This window comes from Condylura cristata, unplaced genomic scaffold, assembly GCF_000260355.1.
Source record: "Condylura cristata isolate star-nosed mole 26May11 unplaced genomic scaffold, ConCri1.0 scaffold00012, whole genome shotgun sequence".
Classification (NCBI taxonomy): domain Eukaryota; kingdom Metazoa; phylum Chordata; class Mammalia; order Eulipotyphla; family Talpidae; genus Condylura; species Condylura cristata.
In genome coordinates this window covers 45,572,073-45,593,853 of record NW_004567113.1, presented here as the reverse complement: position 1 = coordinate 45,593,853, position 21,781 = coordinate 45,572,073, and the positions used below count along the sequence as shown (strand labels likewise).

At 46.2% G+C, this 21,781-nt stretch overlaps 1 protein-coding gene across 1 annotated transcript in view; it reads right to left on the bottom strand.

Annotated features, from left to right (window-relative positions):
- Positions 1 to 824: 824 nt before the first annotated feature.
- Positions 825 to 21,781, bottom strand: part of SEL1L3 (sel-1 suppressor of lin-12-like 3 (C. elegans)) — a 79,690-nt gene continuing 58,733 nt past the window's right edge. Inside the window, exons 17-24 of the mRNA XM_004681365.2 lie at positions 19,555 to 19,638; positions 13,524 to 13,614; positions 13,314 to 13,398; positions 12,419 to 12,528; positions 9,326 to 9,453; positions 8,659 to 8,761; positions 8,508 to 8,580; positions 825 to 1,883 (exon numbers count right to left, since the gene is read on the bottom strand). Coding sequence (XP_004681422.1) covers positions 1,750 to 1,883; positions 8,508 to 8,580; positions 8,659 to 8,761; positions 9,326 to 9,453; positions 12,419 to 12,528; positions 13,314 to 13,398; positions 13,524 to 13,614; positions 19,555 to 19,638 — 808 coding nt within the window. The 3' untranslated portion in view covers positions 825 to 1,749. The remainder of the gene's footprint in view (positions 1,884 to 8,507; positions 8,581 to 8,658; positions 8,762 to 9,325; positions 9,454 to 12,418; positions 12,529 to 13,313; positions 13,399 to 13,523; positions 13,615 to 19,554; positions 19,639 to 21,781) is intronic.

Here is a 21,781-nt window from a genome sequence, read left to right as displayed (position 1 = left end):
GGGGCAGGAAGTGCTTGGTGTCTGGTGGGCAAAGACCAGCAAAGCTGCTGCTACCTTTCCTCCAGCGCACAAGACAGCCTCCCGCATGGAGAACCATCTGACCTCAGTTGTGCATTGGGAGACACCCTGCCCCACTCCCATAGCCACACCCCACGACCTGCTCTTGCAGGATGTAGCTGGGCAGATTCCTGCAGCTGATGGCAATTCTCCCTGCAGGGGTCGCTGTGAGGCACCAGCTGCCAACTCCTCCTCTGGGCTCCTCAGAATCCTCCTAATGGAAACAACGGCCATGTTCAGGGCCGGGCGCTGGAGGGTCTGCATATTGTCTCATTTAAGCCTCAAGAGAAACTTTGAGGTGGATTTTATGGGCCTGATTCTACAAACCAGTGATCTGAAACTCAGAGAGGGTCAGTCACTCCCCCAAGGTCATAGAGTTTGTAAATCACAGAGCAGAATATGAACCCCAAACTGCAAGATGCTGAAGTCTGGCTCTTCCACGAGGAGACAGGACCTCCTCTGTTGACGTAAGAACAGCACAAAGAGGACAGCTGGGAGGAGAAAGTGGCCCTCAGGCTCACCCCAGCATTCACCTCATGCCCAGCCTCTGAGCCGTCGAAGCCCCGAAACCATGTCTGAGGCTGTGCAAACATGATCCTGACCCAGAGGCCGGACTCCGAGGCACCTCCACAGCACGGATGCGTCACTGCGAGTCAGCCCTCACGAAAGAGGACGTGTCTACCACGTGGGCGAAAGCATGGACCTCAGGACTTTGTATGATGAGGGCGATACGTATAAAAAAAGGGGAAAAAGCCACTTCGCAGTAGTCAATGGTATAAAAATAATTTTTATTTACTACTGTAAATAAAGTAGTGCAAAGAGTAGTTTAGACCCACAATATTGCATGACTGATTTATTTACTATCTTAGCAGCATACACTATGCAGATGCTCGCTCGCTCTCTCTCTCACACATACCCACACACCCTACACAGACTCAGGCAGGCGAAAGGGGGAGGCGACACTATGAGCTAAAGGCTTGTTCCTGCATACTCTACTACTGCCAGTCTACTCTAGTGGGTAGTTCATGGAGGAGGCTACACTTAAATACTAAGAATTTTCTAAATGTTATTTTATGGATTGCAGTGGAAAAGTAAATGATATTCAACAATGCCAGTAAATGATTCGGAAGCACAACAACCCTAGGAAAATTCAACGAGAAAAATGTAAACCCATTTACAAAGCCGTCCCCTCCTGCTTTTCCAGCCACAACCTATTTATTTCAAGGTGCCCGTCATTGCTGGGGCCTGGAAGTCACGCTGAAATCCTTCCACAGGACCTCGAGCAACAGTGCTGTGGCCGACACGTCCTGAAATGTCACCTAACTGGTCAAGAAGTCACGATCGTCTTTAATAAAAGGAATGAAGAAGGGTGAACGTGCTTGAAACTCAACTCTGCGTATGAGGGTCCGGAGGAGCCAAGCCTGATCCACACAGCCCCCAGCTACGGCCTGGGCAGCAACCCGGGGAACCCCCGGTAGGCACAACCCTCTGACTGGGGGCGCCTTCTACTCTGCCCCCCTCTGCTCCCTGTACTTCCTCGTGATTGGATTCAAAACAAAACAAAACAATAGACACCAATTGCAAATTCGCATCCAGTGACCAGACATTTAAAGTGTTTATCAGCGTAATGCCCAGCGTTCGATACCAGCAGTGACAGGCTGCTCTGTGGTGTGGAAAGGCCCAAGGCCCTGTTCACCCCCGTGGCTCCGGGCTGTTGGGGACCCCAGGCTGGTCCTGTGCCGAGGCGTCTGCAGGCACCGCTGGACGTGCTGTGGCAGTGCTGGGCTCCGTAGAGGCGGGGGCTGGCGCGGGAGGGGGGCCGCTGGCTGCAGAGACACAGGCAAAGTGGGGGTCCAACTCAGCATGTACCCCACAAATCACCAACCCGAGACCCCACAAGCGGGGAGCTGCATGCAGCCCATGCATCCAGCTGGAGGCCCCAACACTAGCCAGATAGGCGACTCGGGGCCTGTTACATAGGTTCTTTGGACTTCACGTCCCCACCTAGAAGCTACAGTGGGGAAACCGGCACACAGATCCGGGACTTCTAGGGAAGTTTATAATTTAAACCCACCCCCCTCAACCCCCCCGCTACCCCCTGGTCTGTATTTCCCGTTCTCACCTTTTCTTCCACCCTGTGCTTCAAGGCAATGCGAGCTCTGAATTACACCAATCAATTAGAACAGACTGTTGGGTCTGTCCACACCTTATTCCATTTGGATGATGTCCCAAATTTGATTTATTTCCTGTATAATTACCTGAGTTATGTTGATAAAGGTGCTTGCATTTTGGAAAACTTAATGACTAGGTTTAATTATTTATCGATCTACCTTTCATGGAGGTTGGAGCCCATAAATGCTAGGGAGGATTGTAAAGCTTCATACTTCCCGTCAGTGGTCTTTAAGTGCTACCTGGAAGGTGCTCTTGGTTGCCACAGTTGGAGGCCACGTGCTACCTGCACATAGGAGTGCAGTCTCGGTGTCTGCTGAGCGCCCTCCAGCGCACCGAACAACCACAGGAGTGGCCCAGCTCCACATGTCATGTGCTGAGGTTGGGGTGCTCTGTTCTGGGGTGGGCAGCTGAGAGGTGTCCGGGCTAATAGCAGTGCAGCTTCTTGGAAACTGTCTTTATCAGGTATGTGAGCTTGGATAAACCACCTGTCCTCCTGCCAGCTCTAAAAACTGGGGACCGTCAAAGTGTCTGTGTCTTGTTCCAAGATGAAAATAATGCATAGACGATGCTTAACAACAGTGTCTGGCAGGCACAGGTCTCAGCAAAGGTTCGCTCTCGTAGTACGAGTGACCTGGTTTGCTGTGGAGACGTGCTTGTTGTTATTAACTGATTGTTGATTTCAGGTGCAGGCTTGCAGGGCTGAGCAAAGTTGGTGCATTTGTTTCCAGGATGTCTACAGTTTTCTGAGGTCCTAGTAGCCCCTGTTTCTATGGAAACAGTAGGACCTTTGAAGCCAGCAAGGCCAGTAATCACATGACTGACATTTATCAGCTCAGCGATCCTGGGCAAGTAACTGAACCTTTCTGAGCTGTAGTTTCTTCACTGGCAAATGGCGGTAGCCGTGTGCAGGGCTGTGTGACTTCGGGCCAATTCAGTGGCCTTAGTTTGTGCAAGGAACCACTGCTATGTCTTTAAGTAGGATCTTAATTAAGCTCAACCGTCCACGAGTCTTACACCATCTTCATTAGGTGGGAACTTTTTTAAAGGCTCCCAAATGTCCATCCTGAAAAATGTCACCACATGCTGACCACCTGAATTCTAGCGCAACTCTTCAAGAGTTTCACCTCCAAGCACCCATGGTCATCTCCCAGAGGCCATGCTAAGAAATGCCTCTGGTTTTGCTGGACATGTAAAGGAATTAGCACCCCCTGCCTGTCTCCCAAAGACCCTGTGGATCCAGAGACTGAAAGAACTGGACAGTGACAGTGGGTGGGGGCATAGGGAGCTGCATGATGTCGTGATGGCACTCGGTTAAAGCCAGCACCCTGGCGGGGGTCTAACGTGGCAGAAGCGTGAGGTCCAGGAACGTGATTAGAAAAAGCTAGAGCCAGGAGGCCTGCCTGAGCACCTCACCCTCTGCCACTAAAATAGGTGAGCTCACGGTAGATAATGAATGGTACACACACCACGCCACAAACACTTTCATGTCAAACAAAGACCTCAGTTTCCTCCTCCATGGATTGAGGGATGGAGATCAGAGGGTGCCCAAGACCCCTTAAGTTCTAAGATTTACTTTGCTGATGCTTTCTGAGGAAGTTAATGAAGGCATATATTTTTCCTTTTCAAGCTCAGGGAAATGTTTAAATCACCATGGTAACGAGATAACTCAGCAATCAGTTTTCTGATTAAACCCAAAAAAGGGCCAATGTGTAAATGGAGAAGGATGCATAATTAGCATCGCCACAATTTAAATCTTCTAAAAGCATGATAGAAAATGTTGGTTGTTTCTACAGTAAATTTGTTATTATCTATGTGAGAGCCCCCCCCTCTGCTGGGGGTGTGCAATCACTGGACAAGCCCCCCCATGGCCCATCCTAATTTCCAAGTGGCCTCTTTGTCTCTGCTCACCTGGAATTCGTGCCAGTTTGATTACCAGACTAGAATCAAGGTAACCAGGAAATAAGAGTGCTGTTTTAAAAAATTACAGAGTGGATTCTAGAGCCAAACAGAAGTGATTTTTGGATTACTTGGCCGCCTGGGGGGCCATTTTCTGTACATTAGTGAGAATAATCAAGAGCTGGCCCAGCGGGACGGACTAGGGCTGGCGGCTGCCGGAGGCCAAACGTGCGCACGGCCCGCCCGCCGCTGGGTCGCTGGCCACCCAGGAAGGGCTTTCACATTTTCGAGTGGTGGCACAAAACCCGAAAGAAGAGTACCAGGACCAGTGAAAAACATATGAACTTCAAATAGTCACATGCATAGGAACACTAGACTGGACAGCTGCCCACATCACCTGCTTCCACGTGTGGTCAACGGCCACCAGCACAGCTGAGTCGTCGGGGCGGAGATGGCCCTCAGAGGCCAAGGTGTTTATTCTCTGGCCCTCGAAGATGTCTGCCAAGCCCACTTGGGGACCATGTCGGCAAACACATCTGCTCACCAGCTGACCAGATGAGGTGGCTGAGAGAATGAGGGGCTCCAATGGGGTGACCTTGAGGGAGCAGAATGCTTCCGAGAAGGGGTGCAAAGATGGCACAGGGGAGCTCTGAGGCTACGCGTCTAGCCACCTTCATGTGGGCGTCTGGATGTAGAGGGCCCAGGACAAGACGAAGCTCATGTCCTTTAAGGATGCTGAGAGCAGAAGTCCTGGGAGGCATTTGGGGAGCGAGACAGGAGCCGCGTCCCCTCATCACGGAGTTGCTCTGACTTTACGGCTACTGCTTTTTGACATGAGCACCAGTGTGACATTTTACTGTAATTTTAGTAGAAACCTCATTAACTGGGAATGTGGAGGACGGGAAAAGGTTTAATTAATCTGCTCATATCATCATACTGTTTTTAAAACACCCCCTAGGCCAACCCCCGGGGCGGCCAGGAGAACTGGCTTACCTGCTGAATTCTGAGTAGGCGGGCGTGAAGGTCACCTATCACACCTAGGCGCTGGCCATTCTGCAGGGCTTGACCGATACTGGCACATTTTGTTTTGACATGAAGTTTGCACTAATCCTGGTAAGGTGGGGCTTTTGGGATTGTTCCCCCTTACATTATTTTTTTTAAACATCTTTGTTTTTCACAATATAGAAATCTCCCGTCAGGTGCACTCACCAGTACCAGTCCTTCTCATCACACTCCACCTACCTCTCCTCCACTCCTCCCCCAGCCCATCTTTGAAAGGGTGATTTACAGTTTTCTCCTGTATTCTTCCCTTCCCTTCCTTCCAGCAGCCAGGCAGGCTCCATGCATTTTAGTCCCCGGGGAGATTTGTGGCAGGGCAGAAATGGAGATCATTCTAGGCAACATTGCTTGGGTTGTGCTTTTTTTTTTTCTTTAAATCTGAGTCCATTAAGGCAATTATGCTTGGCGTCCCTGGTTGGGAGGAGAGAGGGAGAGTGCTTTAGAGATGCAATGAGGCAAGGAAAGATGGCTTTTGGAGCCTTGCAAAGTGGTGAGCCCAGCTGCGGGCTGTACCAGCAGCTTGGGAGAGAAAAGGCTAATGGTGCCCAGCTTTGGAAGAGGCTGGAACCTCTAGTGACCCAGGAGCTGCAAGGCAGTGGACTTGGATGGGCAGCAGGTCTAGGCAGTGCATGTTCTGTTGTCAAATCAGTGCCACTCCGGACCCAGGCCTTTGGCACTGCTCTGGGCAGCATCAGCATCAAGACAGACTTAGTGCAGATTCTGCTTGGCAGCTAAGGGTCAAAAGCAGGTCTCTTGAAGGCAATAAAGGCGTGCCAGGTTTTGTGTTTGTTTTTGGTGCTTTTGATAGATGAGCCCGATGCCTTTGCTTAGATGTTAAAAAAAATAAATAAATAAAGAGGCTTTTATGCTTTTGGAAAGTGGTTAAAAGCACAGAAAAGCGTGCAAGTAGCTTATCTGTTACAAAGGTAAACCAGGCTGTGCCTCAGCCAGGGCTACTACTTGGTGCTGGGCCCTTCACTGCAGGGAAGTGCCCCGGACACATCACTGCCTGGAAGCTACCAGCTCACAACTGTTGGTTTCCAAGTGCTTTGCAGTCCATTATCTTACTTGGTTTGCTCAACTACAACACTACAACACATGTCCGGCATATCCAGAGGGGAAACTGAGGCACAGAAAGGCCTCCCCTCTCTCTTACCAAGGTCATACAGTGCAGGGCCAGAATCTGAGCAGCCTGACTCCCCAGGCTGGGGTGCTATTAGCTGTCGTCTGCCCTGCTGGCCTTCTAGGCTTGCGGCAATTTAATGTGGCAAATGTGATGAAGTGTAGACTGTATATCACGGAGCATATAAACTCAGGAGGGAAATGAAGGTAGTCAAAGCTGAATGCAAAATGGATGGACAGCTCCATTTAAAGGTCTGGCCACAAATCATCAACTTTTAAAAACAAATGGCTGGAGAAATGCAAATCGTGACAAAGACCCCTAATTTACAGGGGGGGGGAGGCGTCCCATGCGACCTAAGAGCTAATGCTGAGAGCCTGTTCTCGGCGGGGTCCGTCATCACCAGTCTATGGCTGCAATTGCTTCATAGCCTAGGCCTCTCCCAGCGTCTGCTGCACTGTCTCTTCCCAGGGGCAGGTCAGGGGAGCTCAGGCCCCAGCCCATCAGGACACAGCAGTGGGGGCAACCCCAGGCCCTGGGAAAAGGGCACTTCCTCTCTTTGGTCTCAATTTCCTCATCTGTAAAGTGCAGGCCAAAGAATTAAATGTTTAAGACCTCAAGATCTTAGACATCTGAAGGCTCATCAAATGAGAAGGAAGTGTGTAGAGGAAGAAGCAAGGGAAAGAGTTGGAAAAAGAAGAAATGAAATAGGAAAAAAAGGACAAAGGAATTGACAAATCTAAGAAAGAACTGGAGGGATGAGGAGAAAGAATGTGGAGAGACTGATAATGAAGACACAAAGAAAGGGAAAAGACAAGTTCTGATAAAAGCAATTCCACCAGCCCATGAATTTTCATGGCTACCAGCTGGCATAAAATCATAAAGACAATTTTCAGCTCCTCTAACGGGATTGCATTTGTAATAATCATAACAATATTTCTACAGAGTAAAAATGACAAAGATAATTTGAAATGGAAAACACTGACAAGATGCAAAATAAATGTGCTATACCTGGCAACAAATTTAGGGACGGGACAGGATTTGCATAAGGAAAATTTATAAGCTGGCGTCCTCCAGGGCATCAACCTGGAAGGGCTTCTGATGATTCCTTGTTAAACTCCTCAGGTAAATCGGGGGCAATGATTCTGTGTTAGCCTCTCAGAGCCGTGAGCGCCTTCGCCACATGGACTCAGTGGTAAAATGTACTCCTTTCGCCTTTCATTATCCACCACACAAATAATAGTTGTGCTAATGTCCAAAAGCCATGTCCAGCCCTAATTTACCCATTTGTAAATGTCCCTGTTGGTCTTCACGAGTGATTACACCCTTTGGTCGCCATCCAGCAGAGTGGAAAATGAGGATGCTCCACTGACAGAAGCTGGCAAATTTGAGCACCTACTAGGAGTGAGATATCACAAAAGACAGCACCAAGGCCTCCCTCTGACTCAGCCTCTGGCCCAATGGGGAGATGAGCGGAATCAGTAGCATTGATGGAGAGGGCCTCCTAGCCCCGGTAAACAAGATAGCTCAGATTTAACTGCAGCCGTCATCTGGGAAGGGTCTCGGGTGGTCTTTGTTCCTGTGCCTCTCGAACCTTCCTGGGAAGTAGGTCCCATTCTAATCTCCTTTTATTGATGAGAAACTGAGAGATCAGAAGGGGGAATTAGCTCACCACATGTCACAGAGCTAATGGGAAGTGGAGCTAGACGCCAAGCCCAGGCAGAAAGCTCAGGGGCGCCTGGCCCCTTACTGACTGCCCGACAAGAGCCCAGGGAAAGCCATGCCAGATGACACCCTGGCTCCACGGTTCCCTTCGGCCCCTCCCTGAGTCCATGAGGCCGCGAATTTTTATTCATGATGAGGACGTTTGGTTGCCTAACTGGGGTAAATGGGGAGATTTCATGCTGGTGCTTAAAGCACATGGAGAATTTTGATAGTGGTATTGCTAATGGGAAAAGACATTTTAGTTCAAAGTTCTGAAACTTCATTAAAAACTTCCATGCTTTGGAAAAACAGGACCACCACTTTGTGGTCTTCACTGGTCGGAGAATCTGTGTACCCCTAGAGAGCTCCTACCCCCAACTCAGGAGTGCCCATCCTGATGGAAAGAATAGCATGGCCATGGTGGTAGGGAGCATGTTGTCTTAATGGTAGGGGGAGGAATCACCACCTCTATATCGCCCTGGCCTTTTACAAATCTTACCTGAGAGAGACTGGAGGTATTGCACCATCCCAGCGATCAAGATGGACAGCAGAAAGGTCCCCAGAAAGTAGACCTGCAACACCGCAAGCACACACAATCAGACTGGTCCAGGTCAGGAGCCAGGCGGGCGGGGTGGGGCGACACTACCTACCAGGGCAGAGTGGAGGAGAGCACCCCAGATGAGCCGCAGATGAAGGAAGAGCCAGGCCAGGGAGCAGGGGCTGAAGGACTCCTCGTGACTGTGGTTCCAGCACCTGCAGACAAGAAGTACAAGCACCTGGCATGTGGGCAGAGCTTGGCGACATTACCCATTACCCTACTCAGCTCCTCAAACCTGCTTGGAGACGTCTGGTTTGCGACAATGGGCACATTTGAGAGGAGAGGTATTTAAGAAACACGGTCGGCTCCCAGGAGGTTGGCCCTGCCCTGTCTTCTGAGATCCTGGCAGGACCCTCAGAAAAAGGTCAGTCCTGCCCCTAAACAAAAGAGTAAGAAGACCCCAAAGCATGGAGCTACCAGCAGCACTTCTAAGTGTCTGTCCAAAGTCCAGACATCAGCCCAGAAAACAGTCTTGTCAGGCACACTATTTTTCCTGTTTGCAGAAATTGGGGTCACCACTTTCTCTTTAGATCAAGCGCTTCCTGCTTCTTAAGCCCCAGATACCAAGACAAAGAAATTGGGGTCCGGTCAGGTGTTGGGGAATGGAAACAAATTCTGCGCCTTTTTTTCTTTGGGCAAGTGACATCAGAGAAGAGAGTAACTGAGAGCTGGCAGCTGGGAGCCCCCAGCCCGGCAGCATGAACAGGCTCTGAACGCACCTTTCGTAGAGCTCCTGCAGGACTGAGACATTATCGGGGTGGGCAGCTGGGTCGATCTCCAGGAAATCCAAAATGTGGGGTGGGATCACAGCACCTTCCTCGATGAGCAGAGCCAGGTTGAAAAAACCCTGCAAACAAGTCGTAGCCCGAAGTCATCAGCAACTGATATAAAACCCAGACACACACCCTTCCTCAGAATGTAAACTTTTACAACCTCGAGATTTTTTTCAGTTCCGAGAGCCAGATGGTTTTGTCATCGTCATTGATGAATGGTTTCCCTAAATATATGCATCTGAGAAATTTATTTGCAGGAGAACCAGGAGGTTTTCAGAGGATGCTGCGTCCCATCTGCTCAGAAGCCAGTCAACCGGGGGCTCTGTCCTTTCCTGCTCACTCCCTCGGACAGAAATCGCTGGGAAACGCGTCCTTGGAGCAGAGACGGAAGCAGCGTGCTGAGGCGGAAGCAATGTTCCTCACTTGCGACTCTGCCCGGGTCCCCGGCAGCGTGTCAGAAGTCTAAGCAAGGGGGTGGTGGTGGGGGGGCTCTGGGTGTGGAGACGCGCAGGAGCGTCCGCTTGGCTGGTACCCCAGGCCAACACGTTATTCTGGGCATGGGAATGCAAACTTTTACATGGGGTATGTCTCCCTACCGCTCCTCACACTTCATTCTGGATCCTCAGGAGCCTCAGAGTAGAGGTGCTGTGGGGTACAGGACAGACACAGGCACCACCAGAAGGCTCTGCTCTGCCCAGCATGGGCTGAGCAAGTGGCCGATCCATGACATCAGTCAAAAAAGACCTGCCCTTAGCATGAAGCTTCACCAGTTAATGGGATCATCGCCTTCCAAGGAATATATAGCCAGGTTCTAGTGACATACTCTCCCAGAGACTTTGCAGTTGTCACTAACAAGCTAAACGAAAACAAGCACCCGCCAGGTGAGATATATGTCTCTACTGTCCAGTGCAATAACCATGCTCAAAATCGCAGCAGCTCACATGTTCCGAGAGCTTGTTGTCCATGGGGCATTGTTTAGTTATATCTATAGTCCCTTAACCCGCCTAATGACGAATTGAGATAGGTGGTATTATCCACTGCGTTTTATAGATGAGGAAACTGAGGATCAGAGAGGTTAAGGAGCTTGACTAATGTCACACAACTGGAATGAGGTAGAACTGGGATTCAAACGCATGGAAAGTTCAGGTTAAGTTTCAGATCTTAACCTTTAAATAAATCGAAGGGAAGTATCTTAAAGATGAATACACCCCCCCCCCATAAAAGCAGAAAACAGAGTATTTCTCCATTCTTTGACAGGGACAGGTACACTTAGAACTTGAGATATTAGAAGAAAATAACTATAGAATGTTAGTCTCTGAATGGTAAAATAACAAGATTAAAATAAATGGAAAAAATAGAGTTGGGGAATATTTATATGCAATATGATAGCTTAAAACTCATTATCTACAGGGCAAATGTATGAAGAACTAATTCAGATTTAAATTAAAGAAACTCAACACTAACAGATAAGTAGGCAAAGAATAAGACTAAGGAACCACATAAAAATACGAAGTGTGAATTATAGACAAGTCCATGTAAAAATGTCCATCCTCACTAATAATGAAATCTATTTTAATAAGTATCATCTTACAATTATTCAATTAGAAAAATTAAGTCATAAAAACATCTAGTACTTAGAGATTTCAGTTATCCTCCCATACTCAGCTATCACTCATGTAGGATTAATTAGAAAGTCCTTCCAGAAAACACATAGGTCATAATATATATATATATTAAAACAAATAATCACCCATAAGCTAACGTTAACTAAATCACCACCATTCATCTGAACTGAGGTGGGGGCAGAGGGTAAAAGTCCTCATTGGGAGCCCAAGAAACAAAGGTACATACTCGAACAGTGTGTGAGAGGCACAGATTTTAAAGTGGCACCTTCACTGTAACTTACCACGAGACTAAGCCCCTTCTGTCAAGTTCACATGACAAAAAGACTCTTGCTCGTGGGTAGGGGGAACATACCACTACAGTCACACTATAGAGCTATGGAAGGATACTAAAATGAGTAGACAAAATCTTGTGTGACAGGTTAGTTGCCTAATTACAAATTGTCTCCCCAAGATCTCTCTGAGGTAGAAAGTAAAAAATGTTTACAAGGGAAAAAAACATCCTAACCAAGTTAGTGGGGTCGACCTCACCAGCAGTGAGAGACTGACAACAGGTCAGTGAGCAGGGACCATGAGCAGGACACACTTCTGGACTACCCTTGCCCAAAGTGCATAATCTCAATGTCTTCATGAGGAGACAGAGACACACCCAAATCAAGGGACATTCTACAAAATTCTTGGGCTGCGGTGAGGGGTTCACTTGTGGTTAGCTGCTTTTGTTTCATTCACTAAACAAACCTGCACTAGAAGAGAGCCAGCTCAAGAGAAATGTTAAAACAGGTTTTTGAGGTAAGATACCCCTGTTCTCTCAGCTCACTGGTTTTCTGACAATAAAGTATGGATGAGAGAATCAATTTCTATCTGTTTAACTGGCACCTGGCAATGACAGGCAGCCCAACCCTGGCATTTTCTAGTTATAGAACCTCAAAGCAGGGTGTACAGCGACTCTCTGCATTCTTCCTAACACTCTGTTAAAAATCAAAAACATTCCAAAGTAAGAAGCTTCAACATAAAAGTCACTGAAAACAAACTCTTGTCACAGAAGTGTTGGCCCAAGTGTTTAAGCAAACCATTTTCCTTTGGAAAACACCTTCCATTTCTTGAGTTTCTACTTGCTGAGTTAGCTTGATGGAATCTAGTGGAAACAACTCCTGGGTAGGTTTGACCTTGAGCAACGTTTTCACCTTGAGGTAGTCTTGATATCCTCCTCTCTCATGTGGGTTTAGCCACCCCAACCCCACAAGAGTGTGGAGAACACTATGGGGGACACAGTGGTCATCACCAGGGCTTGTTGGGATGACCAGAGTCCTCACAGAGTCATTGTGAGGAACATATGTGACCTGGAAAGCCCAGCCAGATGAGGGTGCCGTGCTCCCCTGCGTGTGGGAGCTGCCAGGCACTCCTCTCCTTCGCTCACCTGGGCATCCCCGTCCAGGGCGGCTTGGGCGTACATCTGCACAGACAACTCAAGGTCTTGTGACTGGTTTTCATGGCCATAGTAGTACAGGTCTCCCATTTTCAAATATGCTGCAGGACAAAAAGCAACGGTTCATGGGTCAAGAGTTTTATCTCAAACCAACATTTTAACTGATTGGCCCATCCACAAGACAGTTTTTCCTACCAGACTTTGAGTACTGAAACATCTTTGGGTTCCCTTGGCACATCAGGAGAAAAGGCAGTCTATCATCAACCCCATTTCTCCAACAACCACTGGCTTTTCCGGGTGGCTGCATGGGGCTGTCTGTGAGAACTGCAGTCTGCACCCTCACAGGCCCCCCCCCCCCCCCAAAGGTCGTCTGGGGCGCTCTGTCACATGCCTGCAAAATGCCTGCTGGGTTTGATGACTGACGGGTTTCTTTACTGTTTGAACTCACATATTTCTCCCTCTAAGGAAAAGTCTTTTGCTTAAGAGCATTAGTGTCGCTCAATGGCCAATCCAAAAAACAGAATCCAAGTAAAAGAGTTGAACACTAGGGGATGGTGACCAGGATGTTCGAAGAGCTGAAAAGACTAATGGGGAGCAATGGGCAACCCCGAAAACTAAGGCCATCCTGGGACGAGGCCAGCCGGGACCAAGAGGGTGAACTAGGCAGGAAGTGGAACCATGGAAATCCACACCTACATGGATCACATGCGGCCAGGCTCCATGAGGCAGAGAGCAGAGTTTAGTCATGATCTTAACAGCAGAGATTTTTCACCCTCTTTGCTAATTGTTTAGAAATATCACACTTCACAGAAAGCTGTTAGATGGTCCCTGTTACTAAAGATTAAAAGCTTCCAATACAGCGTTAGCACTGCTTTTCTATACATACCAAATGAAGGTGCATCGATTTGGAAAACAGAGAAATTATAGTATCTCCAAATACAATTAACACCCAAGTATCTCTTGGCCAGGTCCTAAGGGGATGAAAGGGGAGAAAAAGTTAATCCTTCGATATTGCAGCCAAGTGACAAATTTGGCCTCCATAAAAGCCAATTTATTATCTTTAACTTGGAGCTCAAGCGAGGAGACATTCACTTACCGGCCGCTCCTCACAGATGTGTGCTAAATTTGTCTGTGACACTTCAATCCCGGTTTCTGCTGCTAAAACATAATACAGCAAAGCTTCGTGCCTAAAAATAGATGATTAATAATAAATTTCATATAGTGGTTCTTACTAATATTCACAGAAAGCTTTATATTCAAACATAAGAGCGCACAAAATAAGCAGTTTTTTTTAAACGCACAAAATCATGAGTTTGTTTTTTTTTCTTAAATAAATACTGTTGTTAAAAATACTGCAAGCACTGATTTATTTTCTATCTTAAAGGCTGAGTTCGCAGATAAGACTGGGGAGCTAGTTGGTACAACAGCTACCTCTTCTGGCCAAATGCAGTCCAGGTGGGGCCTGTCAGCCTTTGGGACTTGAATTCCTCCATCCTCGCTAAGAGGAGATAAGTGGTATTAAAAAAAAGCCTTGTGCTTTTGAGTCCTTGGGTTTGTGAAAGGCTTTCTGAGGCTTAGGATTCTCAACAAGCTTAATTAAAGCTGAGCTTTTGTGGTGCTTTCGAAGTTTGGCAACAGAGAGGTAATTTACAAGGGGCTTGATACCGATGGCCAAAAAATGCATGAAAAAAAATAAATGTTTGACATGACGAGTAATTGAATAATTACAAACAACAGAGCTTATTCTTAGTCTGTTGGAAGGCTGCACATGATTCATAATTCAGAGTGACAGCCAGGGCTCAGGGAAATGGATCTATTGATCTAGCCTGGCTGATGATACAGCCCAGCATAGGAATGGCCAAACCATCTGATCCAGCTGTCTCCCGGTGTGAGGGCCTGTTTTAAGGAAACAAGCAGAGGCCATGCAAAGACCCTGTGGCAACAAAGCTCATGGCAAGCCTGGTTAGATGGACAGCTGAGGTGAATAGGAAACAACCTAGGAATGAGGGGCTACTTAAAGGAACTCAGAGGCACTGACCTTCAGGCAAGGCCATTGACACCGTTGTGAAGTGGATACAAACTACGCACCCATGTCTGCAAGTCAGTCCATCAGTGGGGGAAAGAGGCCGAGTTTAAGAAGTGCAACTCCATTTTGGTAAAACCAAATCCACACATGCATGTGAGGATACATCAATGCAGAGAAAAACTAAAGCCTAAAGTTATTGTCGATAGTGAGGGGCAAATTGTGTTTCTTTTCCACCTTTTTTCTCTTCATTTTTCTCTGTGACCCAGAGTATGAGCAAGATTTTATACTAACCATAAATAGCTGTTTCTAGAGCTTTTTAAAATTTTAAGTGGTTGACACTAATAAGTCTTAATTTTAGCTTCACCTCGAAGAACTGCTATAAGGAAGGGGAGGGGAGCTGGCATAGGGGTGAGGGGCGGACAGCAGATGCTGATCACCTTTTCCACATCGCTTTTCCTAAAATCATCTTTTCCTACTGCTAACGGCAACTTCTGACAGACCATCCCTTGGGGACAGACAGAGAGGTGACGGGGGTCAAGTCAGGACAGAACATCCATCAGACAAACCACAGTCACGGGTCACTCAGTGGCTGCTGAGAGAGCTCATTCTCGGACGCCGGCTGCCCAAGGCTCCGAGGGGTTGTGACTCCAGCTAAGGGCCATGAGGCAAGCTGCAGGACAACACAAATACGCCAGTGCACCTTCTCACCTAAGCTGCCAAAGCCGCCTGTGGTGAGATTCCTGAGCCCACCCAGGGTGGTGTGCAGGGAGACCCAGCAGACAGGGCCTAGCATTCTGCAACAGGGTTTTCAAGTGCAAAGGTCTGAGGCTCAAGTTTCATCAGACACTTGGGTTGCACCTGTGCCTCAGTTTCCCCCAAGGCTGAATGGGGAAGGAGATGGTGTGGTCTTCCAGGGCAAAGTCAACTATGAGGCTGACTCCCCCTGCCGTCTCAAGTGGATGGAATGTGAAGTTCGTGATCTTGGTATAGAATGAACTGATTTTTCCTTAGCCGGTAGGAGGACAGTGCATTAGAATTTGGTGGTGGGGGTGAAGCGGCAAGGTTGACACTCCCCGTGAGAACAGAGCCCCCGCAGAGCTGAGGTTACCAGAGAGGGAGCAAAGAGTATCCAAGTGTTTTGGAGTGAGGGTGCTGCATGGACTGGGCCGTTGTGATGCTCTGCTGGGGGCAGGGTGGGGTAACATGTGAAGGGGTGTGAGTCTGTACTTGTAAAACATGCAGTGTTATAATCCACTACCCCAGTAAAATAAAATAAAGAAATGAAATAAAAAAGAAAGACTGGCTGGGAAAAACTGGCCTATATTAAAAAACAAAACCAAGCCATCAGTAGGATAAACTTTACAAAGACAATAAAAATTGACTCTTTGAAGTTTACTTGGACGGTGGGTGAGTGAAGGGAGGAACAGGTATTGTACGAAGACTCCCACAGTCCGAGTGCTTCATGGACTTCTCCACTGTTTCCTCAAAGGAAACCAAAAAAGCCACAAAAAAGATGTTGAAAAACACTGATGTCAACAGAGGTACCAGACAGAAACCCACGTCTGCCTTCCACATCACAGGAGCAGCTCCGAAAACCCCATAGCGGAGATCGACTGTGGGCAAGGTTAAATACCAAGCAGAGACTTCCCTGGCTAATTAAGACTTCCAAGACAGGCCATCTCTGCAGAAACCCTATCTCCCAGACCCCTGCTCTTCCTTGTGTCTCAAGAGCAACTGCTTCAAAGGATTAATTACAGATATTTCCATGCTTCTATTCATGGAACAAATATTTATTCAACATTGGTTATAGAGGCAAGAGCAGGCAGCTCAAAGCCAGGCCACACCCTCCTGCCATGGAGCTCTTCAAGGTTTACGAAGCGTTATTTCCACTGCTGTAAAGTAAAACGGCCCCCCAGACGGTCATTCTGACCAGGCCGGGGGCTGGTGCGCACAAAGGGGAGGGGATTGAGGGAACAGAACGAGTTTAGGGGCACATTTGCAATTGCAATCCTCCCACTTCAGACTCAGCACATGTATTTATAGAACTTTTATAATGATACATCTTAATAATCAACCCTTTGGCTGCCTGTTGTGGACTGAATTTGAGGACCTCTGAGAAGTTTCTCAGACAATGATCCTTCCTCTGTGTTTTTTATTGCCAATGACTGAAATAGCTCCTTGGGTTTCAGGGGGAATTGTGGACTTTTACCCTATGGGATAAAGGTGAATCTGTTTCAGCAGGAACTTGGGGTGCCGCCTGTCTTACCTCAAACCCAGCCTTAGCTGATAGCTCCTGGGTTAAGTATCCTGTGTGTACTGAAGACAAAGCACAACAAAACAAACAGCTCGCAGATGAGCACCATGGAGTCATAAGGGGAGCAGAGATGGAACTGGACAGCCGGCTTCTCCTTAGCCGGCTTCTCTTGTCGGCCTCGGACATGACATTGTCTTCTGTGTTATGCCTCCACAGCAAAAAAGCCCTTTCTCAATCATGCAATTCTTTTGAACTATCCCATATAAATCTTGGAACAACCCAGAAAAGCACAAGCTCATCAAACTGACACATGTAATTTGAAAATAACATCCAGAATAAATTCACTCACAGAAAATGAAAATAGGGGATGAACTTGGGACATTGATGGATGATTTAGCCCTATTACTGCAAAACAGACGGTGCCCAAAGAGGCCACACTGTGGTGTGGGGAGGCCCACCCTCAGATCTCCCATGTAAACCCCGGAGCGGGTTTGGAGGACAGGAAGAGACAGGAGCAATTTGCCTCAAATATATGATGATGAAGATTTTTCCAGTTGTAATTGATTTTACATGTTTCTGCCTATTGATAGGACAAGGTCTTGATGCCAGAGTGAGGCTTATTTTTAGCAGTATTTAGCACCAACATCAAAACTGGCCAGGTTACAGAGGAGCAGAGACTAACAACGGCAGGCAGGCGAGCGAGGTGGGAAGATCATTCTGGTAAACAACACGTGACCTTGTAAAGCCACATGTGTCTGCTCCGAGGCCCCACTCCTAAGGTGACAGCCTAAAAAATTGCTGCCCATGTGCTCTGGGATGTTCATAGAAAATGTTCCCAGCCATGTTGGTGTTAAAAACAGAAAATGGAAATAATCCAAATATGAGTTAATGTGAGAATCGGTAAACTGTGGCAGGTGACAGCAGCAATGAGTGACCAATAGGCATCGCATCGAAATACATGAATCTTGGAAACAAAATGTTAAGTTTGAGGAAAAAAGCAGTTGAAGAACAATATATAATAGAATTCTGATTTTGGATCAAACGAAATCCAGCGCATGGAAATTTATCTGCTTAGAGCAAAGGTGTTAAAAAAAAAAAAATGCCAAGAGACAGATCAAGAATAATTAGAATGAGGGTGACTTCTGTTGACAGAAGTGAGGCTGGGTTTAGCCTGGGAGAGAGATGCTTAAGTCGGGTGGATGGGCTAAGTCACACAGAACTTAGAAAGGGAAATCTGTATCACATATGTCTCAACCACAGTCGTGCATCACGTAATGATGCAGATGCAGTCTGAGAAATGCATCTCTACATGGCTTTTTTCTGCATGCACTTTCTAGTATGCACGTAGAAAAAGCTCGATGGTGTCTCCAGAGCTGTATGGAGTAGCTCTTGGGATGATCACCAAATATATGGTCCATCACTGACTGAAATGTTGAGAGGCAAGACTGTTTTTTATGAGAAAAGAGAAAACCAACGCACTGGCTTGTGCCACAGTGTGTGTGTGTGTTAGGGGGTATTTGCAGGAGTGTTCTCTCTTTGGAAAATCCCACATATAAACATTTTGCTACCTGAATGCTTACTTCTCTCTTTAAAGTTGTGGGGAGTTAAGGGTGGGAAGTCCGAAGGACAAGTAGAGCATAAAGTCAAACTTGGGATGATGTGAACTAAAGCTCACTCGGGAAAAAAAAGATTAAAACACCACAAAATAGTAAGGGTGTATCAAAGGGAAAATAACTTCCCTAAAATTTCTTTCTAATTGTGCAAAGTGATGGCAATTGGTGATATTAATATTAATACACTAATATTATTTAATAATGACATCAACTTCCACAGGAGAATACTAAGAAGTGCTTTCATATTTAGGGCTGTTTGCATCAGGCTCACTTTCCCTGCTTCTCTCACTTAAGCCTCTCACTCATGGACATGCTGTCTGTGGAATATGGGAGCACCGAGAGGGAGAAAGTGGGAGAACGTGGTGTTCTTTGGGACTTCTATTTCATTTTTATAATTAATTTCTGATCAGAGTAAAATAGATGATAGGTCTGATCTAATGTTTTTACGGTCCTGGACTGGCACACATGCTGATTTGCATATGTCTTTCAGTTATGACTGAAATACCCAGATCATTTAGGCAATAAACCACAAAAATGTGGTCTAGGAGAAAACTCACATGGGGTGCTGGGACTGATGGAAGAAAACAAAAACAGGAAGAGTTTGGAGAGGTGTACCTTGATGGTGACAGGGAGTAAGAACAGATGTGGGAGGGCATCTGTGAGTCCTAAGGTTTGGGTCTCAGCCCAGGATTACGGGGTGAGATCTGCTAACTCCACCAGAAGCTAGAAAGGGTCCTATTTGGCTGTGTCTACTTGGTTGAGTCTACTGGGACATGGTGGGTAACTGCCAGTCATTTGAGACTGCTCATAGAAGAGACAGTGAAGTATGTAGGAATGTGAGCCCTAAAGGCACAGCTCTCCCTCTTTCCCAGAGATAAGGCAGAAGTCCTGGACATTTTGTGGGCAGAAGGTCAGCTAAGATCCCGTCTCCAGACTCTTGAAACCAAGAGAAACCAGCTTGCAGGGAAGTCAGCGCACTTCCGTGACTCTCAACTTGATGAATGTGGATGTTCTCCCTAGGATGAATTTTGTGTAAAATTAAACATGGAAAGGCTGTGTTTTCCAATCAACAGCCAATCAGTCTACGATATACTGAATAACATTACTGAGAGGCAGTGATTTCTCTGCAAATTGCTTTTTTGGTTGCATTTTAAGATTCCACCTCATGAGGCGGCACTGACAGATTGGAAAGTAAGTGCTGAGGAAGTCTATTCTCACGTGGGGCCCAGCTTACCAGGAGCCCTCCAGGTAGGCGTTGAGGCCTTTGCGGATGACGTGGCCCAAGTAGCCATTTTTCTCAGCTACGTGCTTTGCCCATCTGCAAAGGAAAGGAGAGAAAATATCCAAACTGTGGTAATTAAATAATTGCTTTTTTCTTCATACAATCTAATAAATCCCACTTGGGGGATATTTTGCTTGTTAAAATTTTTATAGAGCAACAAACCAGAACTGAATGTTAAAAAGGTAGTACATTTTGAGAGCTTAACATTTAGTGCCCTGAATGTTTAGAAGCTGTCATTTATGGAAACAAAGACATGTAAGGTAGCTGGAGAAAGATATCCAGCAATATAGAAAAAGATGATCTTTATTGGCGAGAGTTCCGGTACTCTCTCCAATAAAATATGCTTATTGGTTTATCATGTGATTTCTCTATTTTTTTCCTGTCCCCTGATTTGCCTAGAGGGGTTTATTAACAATGAACTGATCTGTTGTAATCTCCAGATTTACAACCCCTAAAAGAGGCAACATAACTACAAGATAGTGAAAATAGGAAATAGAATAAATTCTTTAAAAATATTTGACTTATATAAAGAAAGGGGGGGGAAGGCTGGAAGGACAGATGAGACAAATAGGGAATAAACAGTAAAGCAATAAATTTAAAGCCATGTATGTCCATAATTACATTAAACATAAATGGGCTAGATACACCAGGTAAAGACTAAATTGTCAGACCAAATTAGGGAATATACAAAAACTCAGTTATATGCTACTTATAGGAGACACATTAAAGAACAGTGATTAAAAATAAAGAAGAGAAAACATAAAACTTGAAAATTCTAACTAAAAAACGAAATAGCAGGTGTAACTATACTAACACTTTAAGAACTATTCGAAGAGATAAAGAGGGTATTGTGAAATTATGGAAGGTATCCAAATCTCTATGACCCAATAAAACAGATTCCAAGTACATAATGCAAAATTGACATGACTTAAAGGAAACTTTGAGAAGACCATTATGCATGTACCAGAACTGACCATCCACTAGTCAAAAAAAAAAAATTCAAATCTCAATAGATTGAAGCAACTGGGGATATATTCTCTGATCACAGTGAAATTCACTTTGAAATTAATGACAAAAAATGAGAAAAATCCATGAACCATATGCAAGTACTCTAAATAACAGTGATAAAAGCCTCATGTCTTAGCCAATTTTTATCAAAGCTTGGCCACATTTTATCATTGAGTTCAGGTCAGACTGGATTTGCTCTCAGATTTCACATGAAAAACCAGCCTTTTAGTAAACCAGACTGCTGTGTGCCATGATCTAACGCTGAAGCCTGCAAACTTCATTTTTCTGTCAAGGGCACAACAGTAGACACCTAAGCCCGGTGGACCACACAGGGTGAAGCTGCATATTCTTCTTTGTTACACTATAAATGTAAAAAGCATTCTGAGCTTTGGGGGACACAAAAAACAGCCGGTGGGTCCTCATATTATCTGGACACAGTTCACCGACATCTATAGAACACTTTCAGACACGTGCCTCAAAAATGTGCCTCCTGGTCAAGGCTCTTCAGGAAGCTGCTTCAGGGTATGCTCTGTGAGAACTGGGCATAAACTACAAAAGGGGAAGAACCAGGGTTCAACAGAGAGAACCCTGGGAAATCGAGGGGAAGAGATGACAATGTAGTTAATTTCAGCTCTGTCCCAAACAGTTTCCAAGAGTGACGTCACCAGGCTGATTAAATTAATAGATTGCCTGGTGATGCTGGACACATTCAGAGATTTCTACCACTGAAGGAGAATTTGGAGTTGAGTGCACAGATGATAAAAGTACACAGAGTCAAGCAACTGAATCACCACAAAAATTATTATTCTATTTTTTTAATGATTTATTTGTTTATGCTTTCAGAACTGGGGTACAGGCCAGAAGTGTGGTGGGTGAGAGGATTCACCATAGACAGAGTGGGGAGAGAACAGACTGACAAAGTACACTGCTCAGGGGAGCAGCGGGCAGGTCAGAAGCTGTGCCATGTGGGTCAGCTTTCTGGCTGGAGACTGAACTCGTGTTGCAGTGGCTTCAGAGAGCTTCATAATGGTGCTTTAACCTGTTGCATCACCAGGGAGAGCCCTATTATTCTATTTTTTAAAAAGTCGTGCAGGAACTGGATTAAAAAGATGTGGTACATATATACAATGGAATATTATTTAGCAACCAAAAAAAAAAAAAAAAAAAAAAA